The following is a 16,359-nucleotide window of genomic DNA, read 5'->3' on the forward strand; positions in this document are numbered from 1 at the left end:
CCACTCGGTCCGCTCCCCAGGAGGTACCATTCAGGACACGGAGGGTGTTAAGGGAACGCAGACAGCGAGCCGAAAGATAGGAAACGTGGGAGGACCAGCACAGTTTTCTGTCAAACATAAGACCCAAGAATTTAGCGACGTCGGAAAACGGAAGGTTGACAGGACCGAGATGTAAGGATGGCGGAAGAAACTCCTTACGTCGCCAAAAATTAACACAAACGGTCTTACTGGGTGAGAAACGGAAGCCGGTTTCGATGCTCCACGAGTGGAGGCGATCGAGACATCCTTGAAGACGTCTTTCAAGAAGGCGGGTCCGTTGAGAGCTGTAGTAGATCGCAAAATCGTCCACAAAGAGGGAGCCGGAGACATCAGGAAGGAGACAATCCATAATTGGATTAATGGCGATGGCAAACAGTACAACACTCAGCACGGAGCCCTGGGGTACCCCGTTTTCTTGGGAGAAAGTACGGGAGAGAGTAGTGTTCACCCGCACCCTAAATGTGCGCTCTGCCATAAATTCGCGAAGAAAAAGGGGCAGCCGGCCTCGAAAGCCCCAAGAGAACAGAGTGCGGAGGATGCCTGTCCTCCAACAGGTATCGTATGCTCTCTCCAGATCAAAAAATATTGCTACCGTTTGGCGTTTCCGGAGAAAATTGTTCACGATATAAGTGGAGAGAGCAACAAGATGGTCAACGGCAGAACGATGCTTTCGGAATCCGCATTGGGCTGGTGTTAAAAGACTGCGGGATTCCAGCCACCAAGCTAAACGGTAATTCACCATACGCTCCAAAACCTTACAGACACTACTCGTGAGAGAAATGGGGCGATAGCTAGAGGGGAGATGTTTGTCCTTTCCAGGTTTCGGAACGGGAACGACAATAGCTTCCCGCCATCGCCTGGGAAAGGTACTGTCGGTCCAAATTCGATTGTAAAGGCGAAGGAGGTAACGCAGGCTATGGGTTGATAAATGCAGCAACATTTGGACATGGATACCATCCGGTCCTGGGGCGGAGGAGCGAGAAGAGAGGGCATGTTGGAGTTCCCGCATGGAGAAAACAGTATTGTAGCTTTCGCGATTTTGAGAGGAGAAAGCAAGATGTCGCACTTCCGCTGCACGTTTCTTCGGGAGAAATGCTGGCGGGTAATTTGAAGAGCTCGAAATCTCAGCAAAGTGCTGACCCAATGAGTTAGAAATTGCGACGGGGTCCACTAAGGTATCATGCGCGACAGTGAGCCCAGAGACCGGGGAAAAACTAGGCGCGCCTGAGAACCGTCGAAGCCGACTCCAAACTTCCGAGGAGGGAGTGAAGGTGTTAAATGAGCTAATAAAGAATTTCCAGCTTGCCTTCTTGCTATCGCGGATGACGCGACGGCATCGCGCACGGAGCTGCTTATATCGGATACAGTTTGCCAAAGTTGGATGGTGACGGAAAATGCGAAGAGCACGTCGCCACTCACGTATTGCGTCACGGCATGCCTCGTTCCACCAAGGAACTGGGGGGCGCCGGGGCAGTTCGGAGGTGCGTGGTATTGAACGTTCCGCAGCTGTGAGAATAACGTCGGTAATATGTGTGACCTCATCGTCGACGCTGGGAAAGCGACGGTCATCGAATGTCGCTAGAGACGAAAAAAGTGTCCAATCGGCTTGGGCAAACTTCCAGCGTCACGAGCGCATGTAGGGCAGTTGAGGCTGCAGTCTAAGGACACATGGAAAGTGGTCACTCGAGTGTGTATCATCAAGGGCGAACCATTCGAAGCGCCGAGCTAGCGGAACAGTACCGACCGCAAGGTCCAAATGAGATAAATTTGTCGTGGAGGCAGACAAAAATGTGGGGACCCCAGCGTTGAGGCAGACTAGATCCGCTTGGTGGAAGACGTCTAGCAATAGTGAGCCACGTGGACAAGGATGTGGAGATCCTCAAAGCGGGTGGTGGGCATTGAAGTCCCCAACCAGCAAATAGGGGGGTGGAAGCTGACCAAGAAGAGGAAGGAGATCAGCTCGTGCCATTGGTGTGGACGATGGAATGTATACCGTACAAAGAGAGAACGTGTATCCAGAAAGGGAAAGACGGACGGCGACAGCTTGGAAGGAACTGTTTAAGGGGATTTGGTGATAATGGAGAGTATCGTGGAGCAGAATCATGAGTCCTCCATGGGCTGGAGTGCCTTCAACAGAGGGGAGGTCATATCGGACATACTGAAAATGAGGGAGAACAAAGCGGTCATGGGGACGCAGCTTTGTTTCCTGAAGACAGAAGATGACCAGCGAGTAGGATCGTAAGAGGATCGACAATTCATCCCGATTGGCTCGAATGCCGCGGATATTCCAGTGGATAATGGACATAGGGTGAACAGAAAATGGAGGAACGTGACCAAGGGTGCTGTCAACTCAACGACTGCTCAGAGCTTGCGACCGACAGCATGGAATGGCATTCAGTCGAAGGCAGAAGATCCTGATCCATAGGTTGGTCAGGAGCAGCTCCAGCCACCAACGATCGGCCAGTTGACCGGCCACCAGCAGTGCGCCTCGGCGACACAGAAGACGGCCGAGGGCGATTTCCGCCAGGTGGTGCTGTAGATGGGACACGCCTTGGCGGAGAAGGAGAGGAACTGTGTTTCTTCGTAGCCTTCTTGGAAGTATGATGTTTAGATGAAGGAGGAACCGATGGTTGTGAAGTTGCGGTACGTAAAAACTCTTCACGAGAATGCTCTTTTTTCGAAGACTTGGCGTCTGACTTTTGGGCTCGAGATTTAGCAGAACCCGACGAAGGGTGAGCCATTGAGTGGGCAGGCGAAAGTGGTGAGGTTGAACGGGCGATCTTTGCGCTGGCCGATCTGACGACCGTGGTACTAAAGGTGAGGTCGCAAGTCTGCGTGGCTGCCTCCTTTGTTGGCCGAGGAGAAGCAAGGACAGTGCTGTATTTTCCTTTCTGAGGCACAGTGGGCTGTCGACTGGCGAGTAACTTTCGAGCAGCAAAGGTCGACACCTTTTCCTTCACTCTTATTTCCTGGATGAGTTTGTCGTCCTTAAAAACGGGGCAATCTCGAGAGGAAGCAGCGTGGTCACCCATACAGTTGATGCAGCGAGGGGATGGAGGTGGACAAGCACCCTCATGGGCATCCTTGCCACACGTAACACATTTGGCCGGATTGGAACAGGACTGGCTGGTGTGATTGAACCGCTGACATCGATAGCAACGCGTAGGGTTTGGGACATAAGGGCGAACGGAAATTATCTCATTGCCTGCTTTGATTTTTGATGGGAGTTGAACTTTGTCAAATGTCAAGAAGACAGTGCGGGTTGGAATGATGTTCGAGTCAACCCTTTTCATAACCCGATGAACAGCTGTGACGCCCTGGTCAGACAGGTAGTGCTGAATTTCTTCGTCAGACAATCCATCGAGGGAGCGTGTATAAACGACTCCACGCGAGGAATTTAAGGTACGGTGCGGTTCCACCCGGACAGGGAAGGTGTGGAGCAGAGAAGTACGCAGCAATTTTTGAGCCTGGAGGGCACTGTGTGTTTCCAACAACAGGGTGCCATTCCGTAATCTGGAACAAGACTTTACAGGACCCGCAATTGCGTCGACACCTTTCTGAATAATGAAAGGGTTGACCGTGGAAAAGTCGTGACCTTCGTCAGACCGAGAAACAACAAGGAACTGTGGCAACGATGGAAGAACTGACTGTGGCTGAGACTCAGTGAACTTACGTTTGTGAGCAGACATAGTGGAAGGTGAGGAAACCATTGCGGAAGAATCCCCCATGATTACCGGCGTCTCCGATGGCGCGCTCCTTCCTTGTGGGGTCCCTCACCGAGGGCACACCCGCCTTAGGTGATTGTTCACACCTCAGGTCACACCTCCCGACAAACGGACGGAGGGACCAATCGGCACTTTCGGAAGTTATCAGCTCGGGTAATCACCCCTCCCTGGGCCTGGCCGTTACCAGGGGGTACGTACGTGTCCTACCTGTCTACCCGGGGCGGGGAATTACGCGTTACCCCGTCACCGGCTACGCATGGAAGTGCGTGGGTCGGCCTTCAGACACGCACAGGGAGGAAGAAAGAGACAGGGAAAGGAAAGAAGAGAGGTCTCAAACGCCGCAGCGGAGAAAAGGGTAAAGAGAAGAGGTAAAGAGAAGAGGTAAGGAAAAGAGAAGGACGAAGAAAGATGAAGACATACAAGCAAGGAAGGCGAAGAGGGCGGTACATTTACAAGCGTCCGTCTCCGGATGTAGGCATAAACCATACTCCCAGAGGGGGAGAAAGGGAAGGAAAGAGCCAGAGGTGAGGGGGGGGGGCGAAGATGGGGGATGGGGAAGGATACGGAAAGGGGGGGTATGCAGCCCGGAAAAGAAGGAAGGCCACATTAGCTCGGGGTCCCGTGCTTGCTACGCACGTGTCCACAAAAGAGTTGTGGACCCCCTGGGGGGAGTGGTGTCACTCCTGTCGTCGAGTTTGTAAGTAGGCTGTTTATGTTTTCTTATTGGCAACATTACGTAGCGCTCTGATGAAAATCACTGGCTGTGCTGTGTGCAGTCTGTGGCTAGTTTGCATTGTTGTCTGCCATTGTAGGGTTGGGCAGCTGGATGTGAACAGCGCGTAGCGTTGCGCAGTTGGAGGTGAGCCGCCAGCAGTGGTGGATGTGGGGAGAGAGATGGCGGAGTTTTGAAATTTGTAAGACTGGATGTCATGAACTGCTATATATATTATGACTATTAAGGTAAATACATTGTTCGTTCTCTATTAAAATCTTTCATTTGCTAACTATGCCTATCAGTAGTTAGTGCCTTCCGTAGTTTGAATCTTTTATTTAGCTGGCAGTAGTGGCGCTCGCTGTATTGCAGTAGTTCGAGTAACGAAGATTTTTGTGAGGTAAGTGATTTGTGAAAGGTATAGGTTAATGCTAGTCAGGGCCATTCTTTTGTAGGGATTATTGAAAGTCAGATTGCGTTGCGCTGAAAATATTGTGTGTCAGTTAAAGCACAGTCTTGTATAATTTTTCGAAAGGGGACGTTTCAGGTTGAAAGCGGTTGGCGGTATTATAACTATAATAAATGCGATTAAGACTCTTTTTGAATTATTGATTAATCATACTAATCGCTGCTTCTCTCCACAACCATGTTTACCAAAAAGTGCAGAAGTTACACAACAAATTTTTATTACTTACAAAACGCAATAAGGATATAATCCTGTAAAGATTTAAAACACGCAACGGTCTAACACTGAATGATGGCTGTTCAAATCACGTGCAAAATCAGCAACCAAAACAAACAAAGAAAAAATAATAGATGTTGGCTCGAAGTTCCTCTCTTACACATTCACTTATGTTTCTTTCCCTTCCAATGCTACAAATACTACCGGTAATCTTATTTACTGCGGGATTTATGTATTATACCAAAGCTACCAAACGTAGTTTTCGTAAAGCGCAGCTCTGTTACACGCCCTGCACTCGCATCTGTGTTTACACCAAAGCTAGGGTACTGCCGTGTGTAAAACTGGAATTGCAACTGCAAAATATCCGTGCTTTACAAAAATCAATTCGCTATATTTCTTTCTAACAGCAAAAACTCAACAAATTTTTATTTTTCGTTTACGGCGTGAAGAGTAGGATGTTACCCAAATTTACGAAACAGTAATTACTCTACTATTTTCTTTTAGTTTGTGCATGAACACCACAGATCAGCAACTTCTACCATATTCACACGATAGCAGTACATACTTAGATGTAACAAATGCTGCTCTGAGTCGATGTGCTTTTTAAGCGGTTTAAGTGCGAGCCAATTGAATGCTATACGAGAACACCAGGCGTCCAGCAGCACAAGTAGCTAAGGCGACAGACTACAAGACCGCCCCTAGTGGATTCAAGTCGCTTTTTCTTCTCTTTGTTCTTATTTACCACGAAACATTTTATGGCTACACCTAATCACGTTTCTTTCAAAGTAATAATAACAATAAACATAGTAGTAAATTAGGAGTGAGAAACAATAGCTGTATAACAGGAATCGCGATGAAACTTTATCAATATACTACATTCATTCACGTACTGCAGTAAAGCTACACCAGACTACATCTACTTCGAGTAGCACTGCTTATAATATTTGTATCGCTTTTCGTGCATCGGTAGAAAGCTGTTCCGTCCCATATTCGTGGAAAGGAAATCCTACCTGCTGTTTTGCATCCAGCTGTATTTCGATACTAGACGTGATCAGGTTGTTAGGTTTTAGTCTATAATCTATCAGGACGCTTGATCCTTACCCGTAAATTTTTTAACGCGTCTTTCAAGGGCGTCTGAAGAAGGGCATGAATGTTTAATAGAACATGACAAATACAAATACACTCGAAGGAAAAAGAAAGCGACGCACCACGAAACAATTATCCGATGGGGACGGGAATTTGTAAATATCATTACATGTGCAGACAGACTGTACAGTTTCAGAAAAATTGGAGGATTTTTTTTTTTTTTCCTTGCTTCAAGAGGAAGAGCTTCACAAATGCAGCAAGTCAGTAACGAGTTGGTCCAGCTTTGGCAGTTATTCGCCTTGCCACTGATGATGGAGATCGTCGAAATCTCGAGTTGAATGGAGGGCTCAATGGTCCAGACGTTCTCAATTGGGGAGAGATACGACCACCTTGCTGGCTAAAGTAGGGTTTGGCAAGCACGAATATGAAAGTAGAAATTCTCGCCGTGTTGAGGACGGGCATTATTTTGCTGAACTGTAAGTTCAGGATGGCTTGCCATGAAGCGCGCTGCGGATGACAACCAAAGGGGCCGTGGTATGGCAAGAAACGGGACCCCAAACCACCACGCCTGGTTGTTGGGCCACATGGCAGACAAAAGTCAGGATGGTATCCCACCGCTGTCCGCGGCGCCTTCAGACACGTCTTCAGCCAGGACTCCCATTGAATGGAGTAGAATTGTCTTCGATGATGAATTACGCTTCGAATTCAGGCTCGATGACCATCTAAGACGTGTCTGGAACGTCCCGGACAGCAGCGGGACATGAACCTGAAGTTAGCCAATCAGGCCGTTGAGCGTGCAAATTCAAGCGGATTCGATCCTTACTATTGTCCCACGTCTAATTTTTGTATCCATTTCTTGGTCAGTTTTAGGAAACCAACGAAGACGACGTTTGGCGACAACGTCTCTGAATGGACGCTTGAATTTGCGCACGCAGCGGCCTGATCGACTAATCTCAATCTCAATCCCAATTAAGGTGGAGAATGCGCAACACACCCAATTTTTACTTAACAGTTATTTCTACAAGTCACACCGCTACACGCTTAAAAGCTACACACACACACACACACACACACACACACACACACACACACACACACACACACACACACACGAGAGAGAGAGAGAGACTCACCTGAAGTCTGTGTAGGGCTTGCCTTTGCTGAAGTAGTCAATGAGCGCCCCAGAGAGCGGCGAGCTGATCATGCCGCCGATGGTGGCGTAGATGCGCTGCAGGCCGTAGTCCGCCTTCTGCTCGCGCAGGATGGCTATGACGGCGCCCTCGAACATGGCGAAGGCGGTGCCGCCGATGATGCCGATGAAAACGCGGATGCTGAGGTACAGCCAGAAGGTGAGCCTGACGTCCAGCTCGCGCTTCTCCAGGCGCTCGCGGCAGGCCAGAGTGCGGTTCACAGTGGCCAGACAGCGCGCGGAGCAGTTGGCCAGCCGCGCACCCCACGGCAACGTCACCGACACGCCGCCCTCCAGCTGCCGGTCACGCAACACGATCCGTGTCAGTAAGACAAGCACATTTTCAACATTTTTATGAAATGGACAATGAAGAAGGTATGGGATGGGATGGGATGAGATGAGATGGGGTGAGGTGAGGTGAGGTGAGTGGAATCGTGATGTATAGCCGCACAGGGCATTTTGGTAATAGTAACTCAGATTTACCGCTTCTCATCAGCGGTTGCCTTAACCGCTTCGGCCTTACGGGCAGGGTCCCTGACCGACTAACTTCCAACTTATCTCACGCTGGAATGCAGCGTCCCTCGTCCGTTAACCAACTACTCGCAAATTATTGATCACCGTAGGATTTCGGACGATATTAGTGGATCCGCACTGAAACACAGCTCAAATATTTCATTTCTGTAAGAGCGCGACAACTCCTCGACGTTCGATTCAGTGTGGACGCGTTATATCGTCCGAACTCCTACGGGAATCAATAATTTGCAAGTAGGGGGGTTAAAGGACGAGCGACGCTGCATTGCAGCTTGAGATAAGTTGGAAGTTAGTGAGTCAGAGACAACCGCTCTTGAAAAGCGGTAATCTGGGTTCGAGTCCCGGTCCGCCACAGATTTTGAACTGTCACCACTGCATTAACAACGCCCTGTGCGGCTGAAAGTCGCACTTTCCCACGCATCCCGTTCCGCTGTTTGTCTGTGCAATGTTTCATATAAGTGTATGCATCAGCTGCATCATCACGAGTGTTGTCTCTTCTGTCGGAGATGTTTAATTGTACGGACACCACTCAAATACAGACATTCTCGATAGCACCCAAGGAGCAAGTGAGGGAAGCATTGGGGAAACATTGTTGCAAGTCTACATGAGCAAACGACCATCCAGGAGTAGTCAGCCGCGCTGGTGGAGGAATGGGACGCCCTACCAGAACTCCCTACCAACCTTGCGGGCAGTACGGAAGAACCCTGCAGAACATGCACTGCCGTCGCTGATGATTATGAACTCTGTTATGAACCATATACTGTCTTTTGTAATGTCCAGGGGACCATAATAATTCGCCGTGTTGTTCTTAAGGCTCCTTCTCCCGATAGAGGTTGGCGGTCCATGAACCAGTTCTGGACGTGACGTTGCAGCATGGGAAAGCATCTTCTGATGTGCAGTTATAGCATCTCCGAATGTCCTTCAGTCACGAGTTCCTTCATCTTCCAATAGACCTTTTCCCTTATGTTTTCTCTTCAATGCTGAGTTATTAAAACTTATCTTTCGGAGTCACTTCTGTGTACTGAATGTCTCTATCAGTCACATTCTGTACTATACAGCAACAGTCCTTTCTATGTATGCGCCAAGTTTGAGCTATGCTACTTGGAAGAAACAGCATGCTGAAGTTAGTTTGGTCCTTAAGTTTCACACACCAGTTCATATAACAAGCACGAAGAAACCTACATTTTTTTATTTCAAGATTACTAGTGAACAAATTGAGCTCGTCATCGTGTAATTAGAACAACGCTAAAACAGCGGTACGAACTGAGGGTATCACGTGAAGGCATTATCAAGCAAGACATATGGAAGACAAATTTGGCGGAAAGTTACTAGACGCGAATCCCATGAATGTAAGATTATTCAAATTCAAATTCAAATGGCTCTGAGCACTATGGGACTTAACATCTGAGGTCATCAGTCCCCTAGAACTTAGAACTACTTGAACCTAACCAACCTAAGGACATCACACACATCCATGCCCGAGGCAGGATTCGAACCTGCGACCGTAGTGGTCGTGCGGTTCCAGACTGAAGTGCCTAGAACCGCTCGACCACAGCGTCCGGCTGTAAGAGTATTGTTCCAGCGTTTGGCGTCTATAGTATATCAAATTAGCATGGGAACAGAGATCCATATAATTCAGATAGACGCTTTTAAGATTTTAATGTATCAGTATAGGCAATACAAAACTGCAGGAAAAATGGTAGGGAAACTTAAGCTGTAGTCGCTAGAAGGGAGACTATACAGTTTTTGGGAAACCCTGATGCGATTATTTAGAGCTCTTGTATTCGACGAAGACCATTATGCCGCCACCAACGCATAATTCGCATAAATGATCAGAGGGGGATGAGACAGATTAGGTTACGATCATAGGCATATATAAATTCATTTTTCCCTTCGGGAAGTGGAATAGGAAAGAAAAACAATAAAATCGTCCAGGAAAGTACAGTGGCTTGTGGTCGTATACATACATTTGGATACCCTGAAGCCTGCGCAGATACAATGCAGCTGTTTGAAGAACTGTATCATCTGCCTACATTACAGGCGACACCAGAATTTTCTGTGGGAAATTGAAGTCTAATGGCATTACCTGCTAAGAGAGGACAAGGCGCATGCTGGAATACTTAATCTGAAATCCTTTCGTTGCATATTTATTGCACCTTTCTTTCACAAAATATGAGTGTTGCTTCTCAAAGGTAGTTGCATGACTGACGACTGCAGGTCTAGTGTAATTAATAACCGTGAACGTCAAAAGAGGAGGAATCCAGGCACCGGCTTATGTCCAACTCTACTCTACAGGAGCAACGATGGGTGGGTAACCAAGAGCTCATATTCTCTCACTTTAGCATTCCGCAGTTTGGCGTTGGTACTAGGATAATGGACTGCAGTCTGAAGATTACTAACTTTACGTCATCTTCCCCCCTCTTTCCGATCAAGTACAGTCGATGGGAGATTACATGTGTTAAAGTATTGCCGCTAGACTGTTTCGAGTCTCTGTTGGGTAAACAGATGCAATACCTTACAAAGCCTGAAAGAGGTTTGGTGTAGCAAACCCGAAACAATGCCAAGTAAAATAGACGCTGTGCACAAGTTAGTATAACGCTAACTAAAGGTGTTAGCGGATCAGTGCAACGGTATTTTATTGTTCACGATCTGCTGCTAGTTTTACACACTTACTCCATTTGGACAGTTAACTAGTCTGTATAATCTCTGGAATACGATGTTGAAAGTAGCTCTGCGACATACGACTTCCACGTACCGTATATGAAGTACGGAAATGAAATACATTAGTTTCCCCAAAATCTTTCAGGAAACATGGGCTCTGAATGTTAAGTTAAATCATGAAATATTCCTTTTGGAGTTGTTTGTTCGTCATGCCTGGATTCCTGAGTGTGTATTAGTATTGCCTTTAATGGCAACGCTTCGGCTTCGAATCCCTGTCAGACATACAGCTGGAATATGTTACGCAGCATGGATGGAGTTTGGCGTAAGTTTCGTGTCATTCTGAGAACAATAGCTCTGTTCATTGCTATACACTTCTCTCTTGTACATATGACATCATACTCAATATCTATTACACCACTGTTGCTTTTACCATATAGTCCCGTAAGTCTCCGCAATGATTCTGTTATCCAAAACATCTAGTGTAGTTCCTAATTTCATTGTGTTTACACTGGATTATTACCTCATGCACGGTATTTTAATAGGTACATTAACACATTGCCGAGCTGTGGGCAATGCTTGTCCTAATAACGCGTACTACTCTCAACATTTATGTTACTAACACTTCCAGGTTTAGTAACTGTTCTGACAAGCTACCATTTCTTTCATCCGGAGTTACAGCAACATTTTGCCTGGGCGTACGCTAAACGTATTGATGATAATATCGTAACAAGGAGAACCAGGTTTAAGACTACCACAAATTATGTAAGGGTTTCAAGGTGCCCCGTTTTTATTGTAGTTGCTCCTCCCTCTAGGTTAAGTTCATTACAGCAGGAAAAATAAGCACAGAGGGGAGATATTTCTTTTTGGAGCGCATAATACGGAGCCGGCATACCGACCGGCCTCGGCAGATCCTGTGCGAGCTGGTCGGGACACGCCCACCGCTCTACCGGCTCTCACGCCAACCTTGAGCTTCTTGTTGCTTTGGTAGCATTTTTCAAGTGAACCAACGACTTGCAAAGTGCAGAGAGCCTAATAATTCATTTCACAATTTTAGGTACTCGACATTTTTCCCCACTGAAAATTCATTCATGCGTAGCCCAGACTTACAGAGCATCAAGAGAGAAAGCAGAAATCGCAAAATTAAGCTAACGTGAAACCTTGAGACACCGAAAAAGTCAAGTTCAAAACCTGACTGCCGACTGTACAATTTGTAGCAAGACTGATGCAAATGAACAGATAACTGTATCGCCATTTCCCCAACTTTGAGTTATCTGTTGAAATTCTACTTTACAATTATTTCCGTATTTTTTAAATGTGAAAATAAATTTAGTATCCCTAACCATTTATTTTGGGACATGCGTCTGTGAACCAAGCCGGAAGGAAACACTTTCAGATATTATCCTGAATAAAAGAACAGAACAATAATTGCACTATGGCTGACGGGATCCAGTCGCATACTGAATGAAACTTTGTTTTTCTGTTGTCGTTTGCTCATTGCATCTTACTTCCGAGCAACCCAAGCACTGCAATATCTCATTTATCCGCCAACACAGGGAAAGCGAATTTAAGTTAGAATGTGTCCCTTGTGATACATACATGGTGTTACAAAAAGGTACGGCCAAACTTTCAGGAAACATTCCTCACACACAAAGAAAGAAAAGATGTTATGTGGACATGTGTCCGGAAAAGCTTAATTTCCATGTTAGAGCTCATTTTAGTTTCGTCAGTATGTACTGTACTTCCTCGATTCACCGCCAGTTGGCTCAACTGAAGGAAGGTAATGTTCACTTCGGTGCTTGTGTTGACATGCGACTCATTGCTCTACAGTACTAACATCAAGCACATCAGTACGTAGCATCAACAGCTTAGTGATCATCACGAACGTGGTTTTGCAGTCAGTGCAATGTTTACAAATGCGGAGTTGGCAGATGCCCATTTGATGTATGGATTAGCACGGGGCAATAGCCGTGGCGCGGTACGTTTGTATCGAGACATTTCCAGAACGAAGGTGTCCCGACAGGAAGACGTTCGAAGCAATTGATCGGCGTCTTAGGGAGCACGGAACATTCCAGCCTATGACTCGCGACTGGGGAAGACCTAGAACGACGAGGACACCTGCAATGGACGAGGCAATTCTTCGTGCAGTTGACGATAACCCTAATGTCAACGTCAGAGAAGTTGCTGCTGTACAAGGTAACGTTGATCACGCCACTGTATGGAGAGTGCTACGGGAGAACCAGTTGTTTCCATACCATGTACAGCGTGTGCAGGCACTATCAGCAGCTGATTGGCCTCCACGGATACACTTCTGCGAATGGTTCATCCAACAATGTGTCAATCCTCATTTCAGCGCAAATGTTCTGTTGCTGTGTGTTTCCATTCCATGATTAATGTGATTTGAAGAGAAGTAATAAAATGAGCTCTAACATGGAAAGTAAGCGTTTTCGGGCACATGTCCACATAACATATTTTCTTTCTTTGTGTGTGAGGAATGTTTCCTGAAAGTTTGGCCGTACCTTTATATCATCAGCCAATTCAATCATTAAATGATGTGGTCTCTTCGATTCGAGGATTCAGGTAGGCTTTCAGCAGTCTTCTCCAAGTGGGACGGTCTTGGGAAGTTCTCTGCTAGGTGTTACCAGCGACCTTCTTGATGTCTTTGTCCCATCTGTCTGGTGGTCTTCCTCTAGGCCTCCGCTGCTCTTTCTGACTCCACTCCAGTACTAACTTCATCCATCTGATGTCTTTTCTTCTTGCGACGTGGATACCCCACTGCCATTTCAAGGAACCTAAGATTGCATTAACCTTCGTCACAGACCGGATGTCATCCGCCCTTTTCCTATCCTTTCTTGTATAGCCCAGCATTGATTTCTCCATGGCTCTCTGTGCTGTCCTAAGTTTCCCTTTTGTAAATGAGTTCAGTGTCCATGTCTCGCAGCCATACATCATAGGAAGAATTCATTGGTCAAATACTGCTTTCTTCAGATTTACTGGCATTTTTGATCTGAATATTATGGAATTCTTCTCAAATGCTTGCCAGTCAAGCTTGATGCGTCGATAGATTTCTGGCCTTATGTCCCCCTTCATATTTATAATATGGCCAAGGTAGACATATTCACTGACCTCTTCTAGTAGACTGTCCTTGACTTTCACATCTCCAGCTGGGACCCATTTGTTGGACATTACTTTTGTTTTGGAAAGGTTCATGTTCAAGCCAACCAGCTGACATTCCGATGCAAGAACTGTAACTAAGTTTTGGAGCTCTGTGAAGTCTTTGGCCAGTAAGGCAATATCATCAGCAAATCTCAAGTTGGTAAGCCTTCTTCCATTAATTCTAATACCCATACCTTCCCAGCCCAGCTTTGACGTAGCCATTTCCAATACAGCAGAGCACAGTTTTGGGGAGATGGGATCGCCTTGCTTGACACCCCTCATGATGCAGAATTCTTGAGTTGATTAGCCGATGTTAATTTAAGCTGAAGAATTCTCGTAGATTTTCCTAAGCACTTCAATGTATGCTGCTCCCACTCCTTGATCACTCAAAGCTTGGAGGTTAGCTACATGGAGCTACATGGCTAACGGAGTCAAATGCCTTTTCAAAGTCAACAAAAGCAATGTAGAGAGGCATTTGGTATTCATTCGCTCTGCGTATCACTTCACTAATATATAAGTACTAATATATTAGTACGAGCACAGGTTGTAAACCCATGGTTGGGTAAGTCGACCGCTTGTGATAAGCGGGTAATCCGGGTTCGAGTCCCGGTCAATCATAAATTTCATTTCCTTCATTCCATTACACAGCTTAGGGGTGTCCATATTCGCGACTGGGAAACATTCATCTAGTCCAAATTTAATCTCTCATTATATAATCACCATAGAATACGGTCCTTCACATTTCACGAGGTGCATTTGTTACACCTGGTGTTGCGGTCTACAATACTGAAAACATCAGCTGATTAATTTTTTTCATGGTATCACTGAACCGATCTTGGGAAAAGATTCATCGACCAATATGCAGAATCAACACTTTATGTTTGTTAGGAATTTCACCGGAGGAAATGCAGCAGTAAAGCGTACACATACTTTAAATCACTAGTGACGACTTTAGTATCTTAATAAATGCCGTGCTTTGGCAACACAGAAGTATGAATAGTTTTCTCATTGACTTCCTCTGTTTCTTTCAGCTGCCTAACTGCATGAATCACGATGTGCAAACTGGGGTCTTTTGTTTCACATCTATTAGTAAGATAACGCACAGGATGGTGCGAGAGCAGTTGGGAAGAACAGAACTCTAATTCAAATGATCTGTACAGTGCATATACCCATAATCCCTTTAGTTGTACGTTCCGAGAACATTTACCGACATTCGGCTTGCAAGAATAGACACGCCATATCATTCCGCCCGAAACACGAGCTTCCATTCAACGGCTAGTGCAGCCATGTCCAATTAGGCCGGCACTCGAATCCGTGTGAGCTGTTATTCGCCTCACTGCGTAGTCTATCAACGTTCTATCTATTTATCTATCTATCTACCTACTCATTAGTATTTGAACTCAAAGCATGACTGAAAACTTCATATACGAGATGTCAATCTTTCTCGAATTGTTGTTTTCAGAAACAGGGCGGAGATTCAGCTACGGCTTAACATCACTCTCTTACCCCGAGCCTGCTTGAACAGTTCCTAATGACGGATCACCAGTGACAACAGCGAGGAGAGGAGGAGGACAACAACCCGAACAGTACATAACTTATCCCGCCTTCCTGAAACTCTATACATATCTACTTTACGCATAAATATTTCGGGGTATGTTGAATATTTTGTCAGCGAATATCTGTAGGAAATCATATAAAGAGCATGCTAACGTCCTAAGTAGCATGGTTGGAATGTTGTTAATCGTTTGCTGTGTAGGAACTGGAAAATACGATGAGGGTGATGGGCAAGCTGACGACATATTTATCAGGGGTTAATGATGTAAAATGGAAATAGGGCAAAAGCTTGTCAGACAACTGTCGTGTGCAACAAAATCGGTGTATTGTGTATCAGGTGTTCACACCGTTATGAATAAGAAAGTGGGTAGCGCGCCTTGAGTTACTACTAGCATCGCTAATGCACAATTATTCCCTGGTCTGGAATGAAGCCAGCGATAATCACAACCTATTGATTTCCATGCCTTTGTCACAATCTGATGATTAAATAAAGAATATTTATTGAGATACAAGAACCCTGATTGTCTTGGATGAGGAGAGAAATGCATTCAGAATTCTTGGAGAACGTTGTATGAAAGAACTAAATGGGAGAGGAGAGAACTACTTCATTTGCTGTACGTTGTAATTTTAATAGACAAGACGCCCTTCCAAATTGTAGGAACTGCTGACTATAATTCGCAGTTACTATCTTGGAACACGCAGTTAACCAAACTGCTAAACTGTAGTCTCCATTACCTCTCCTTATTGCATGTAAGAAGAATTTTCTGATTTTTATTATTAACTATACAATTAGTAAGCTTTGATTCTGAAATTGAAGAACACTTTTTTATCTCTAATCATTTTCTATATCGTATCATCTGTTTGCCTACACGTGAAATACGCCTGCAGCGACCGTTTAAGGCTGCCATTTCATTGTTCCACACAGGAACACTCACGCAAGCTGATACCTCCATAGATTAGTCTGTGCAAGGCATAGTTAGGTCGTTTACTACTTTTGTTTTCGCTATTTTATCAAAATTAGAGCTTA

The 16,359-nt window shown here is 45.8% G+C and overlaps 1 protein-coding gene across 1 annotated transcript in view; it reads right to left on the bottom strand.

Moving 5' to 3' along the window:
* LOC124776205 overlaps positions 1-16,359 on the bottom strand; it is a 332,368-nt gene that overhangs the window by 31,868 nt on the left and 284,141 nt on the right. Inside the window, exon 7 of the mRNA XM_047251046.1 lies at positions 7,378-7,730. Coding sequence (XP_047107002.1) covers positions 7,378-7,730 — 353 coding nt within the window. The remainder of the gene's footprint in view (positions 1-7,377; positions 7,731-16,359) is intronic.

Source organism: Schistocerca piceifrons, chromosome 1, assembly GCF_021461385.2.
Source record: "Schistocerca piceifrons isolate TAMUIC-IGC-003096 chromosome 1, iqSchPice1.1, whole genome shotgun sequence".
In the NCBI taxonomy this organism is placed as follows: Eukaryota; Metazoa; Arthropoda; class Insecta; order Orthoptera; family Acrididae; genus Schistocerca; species Schistocerca piceifrons.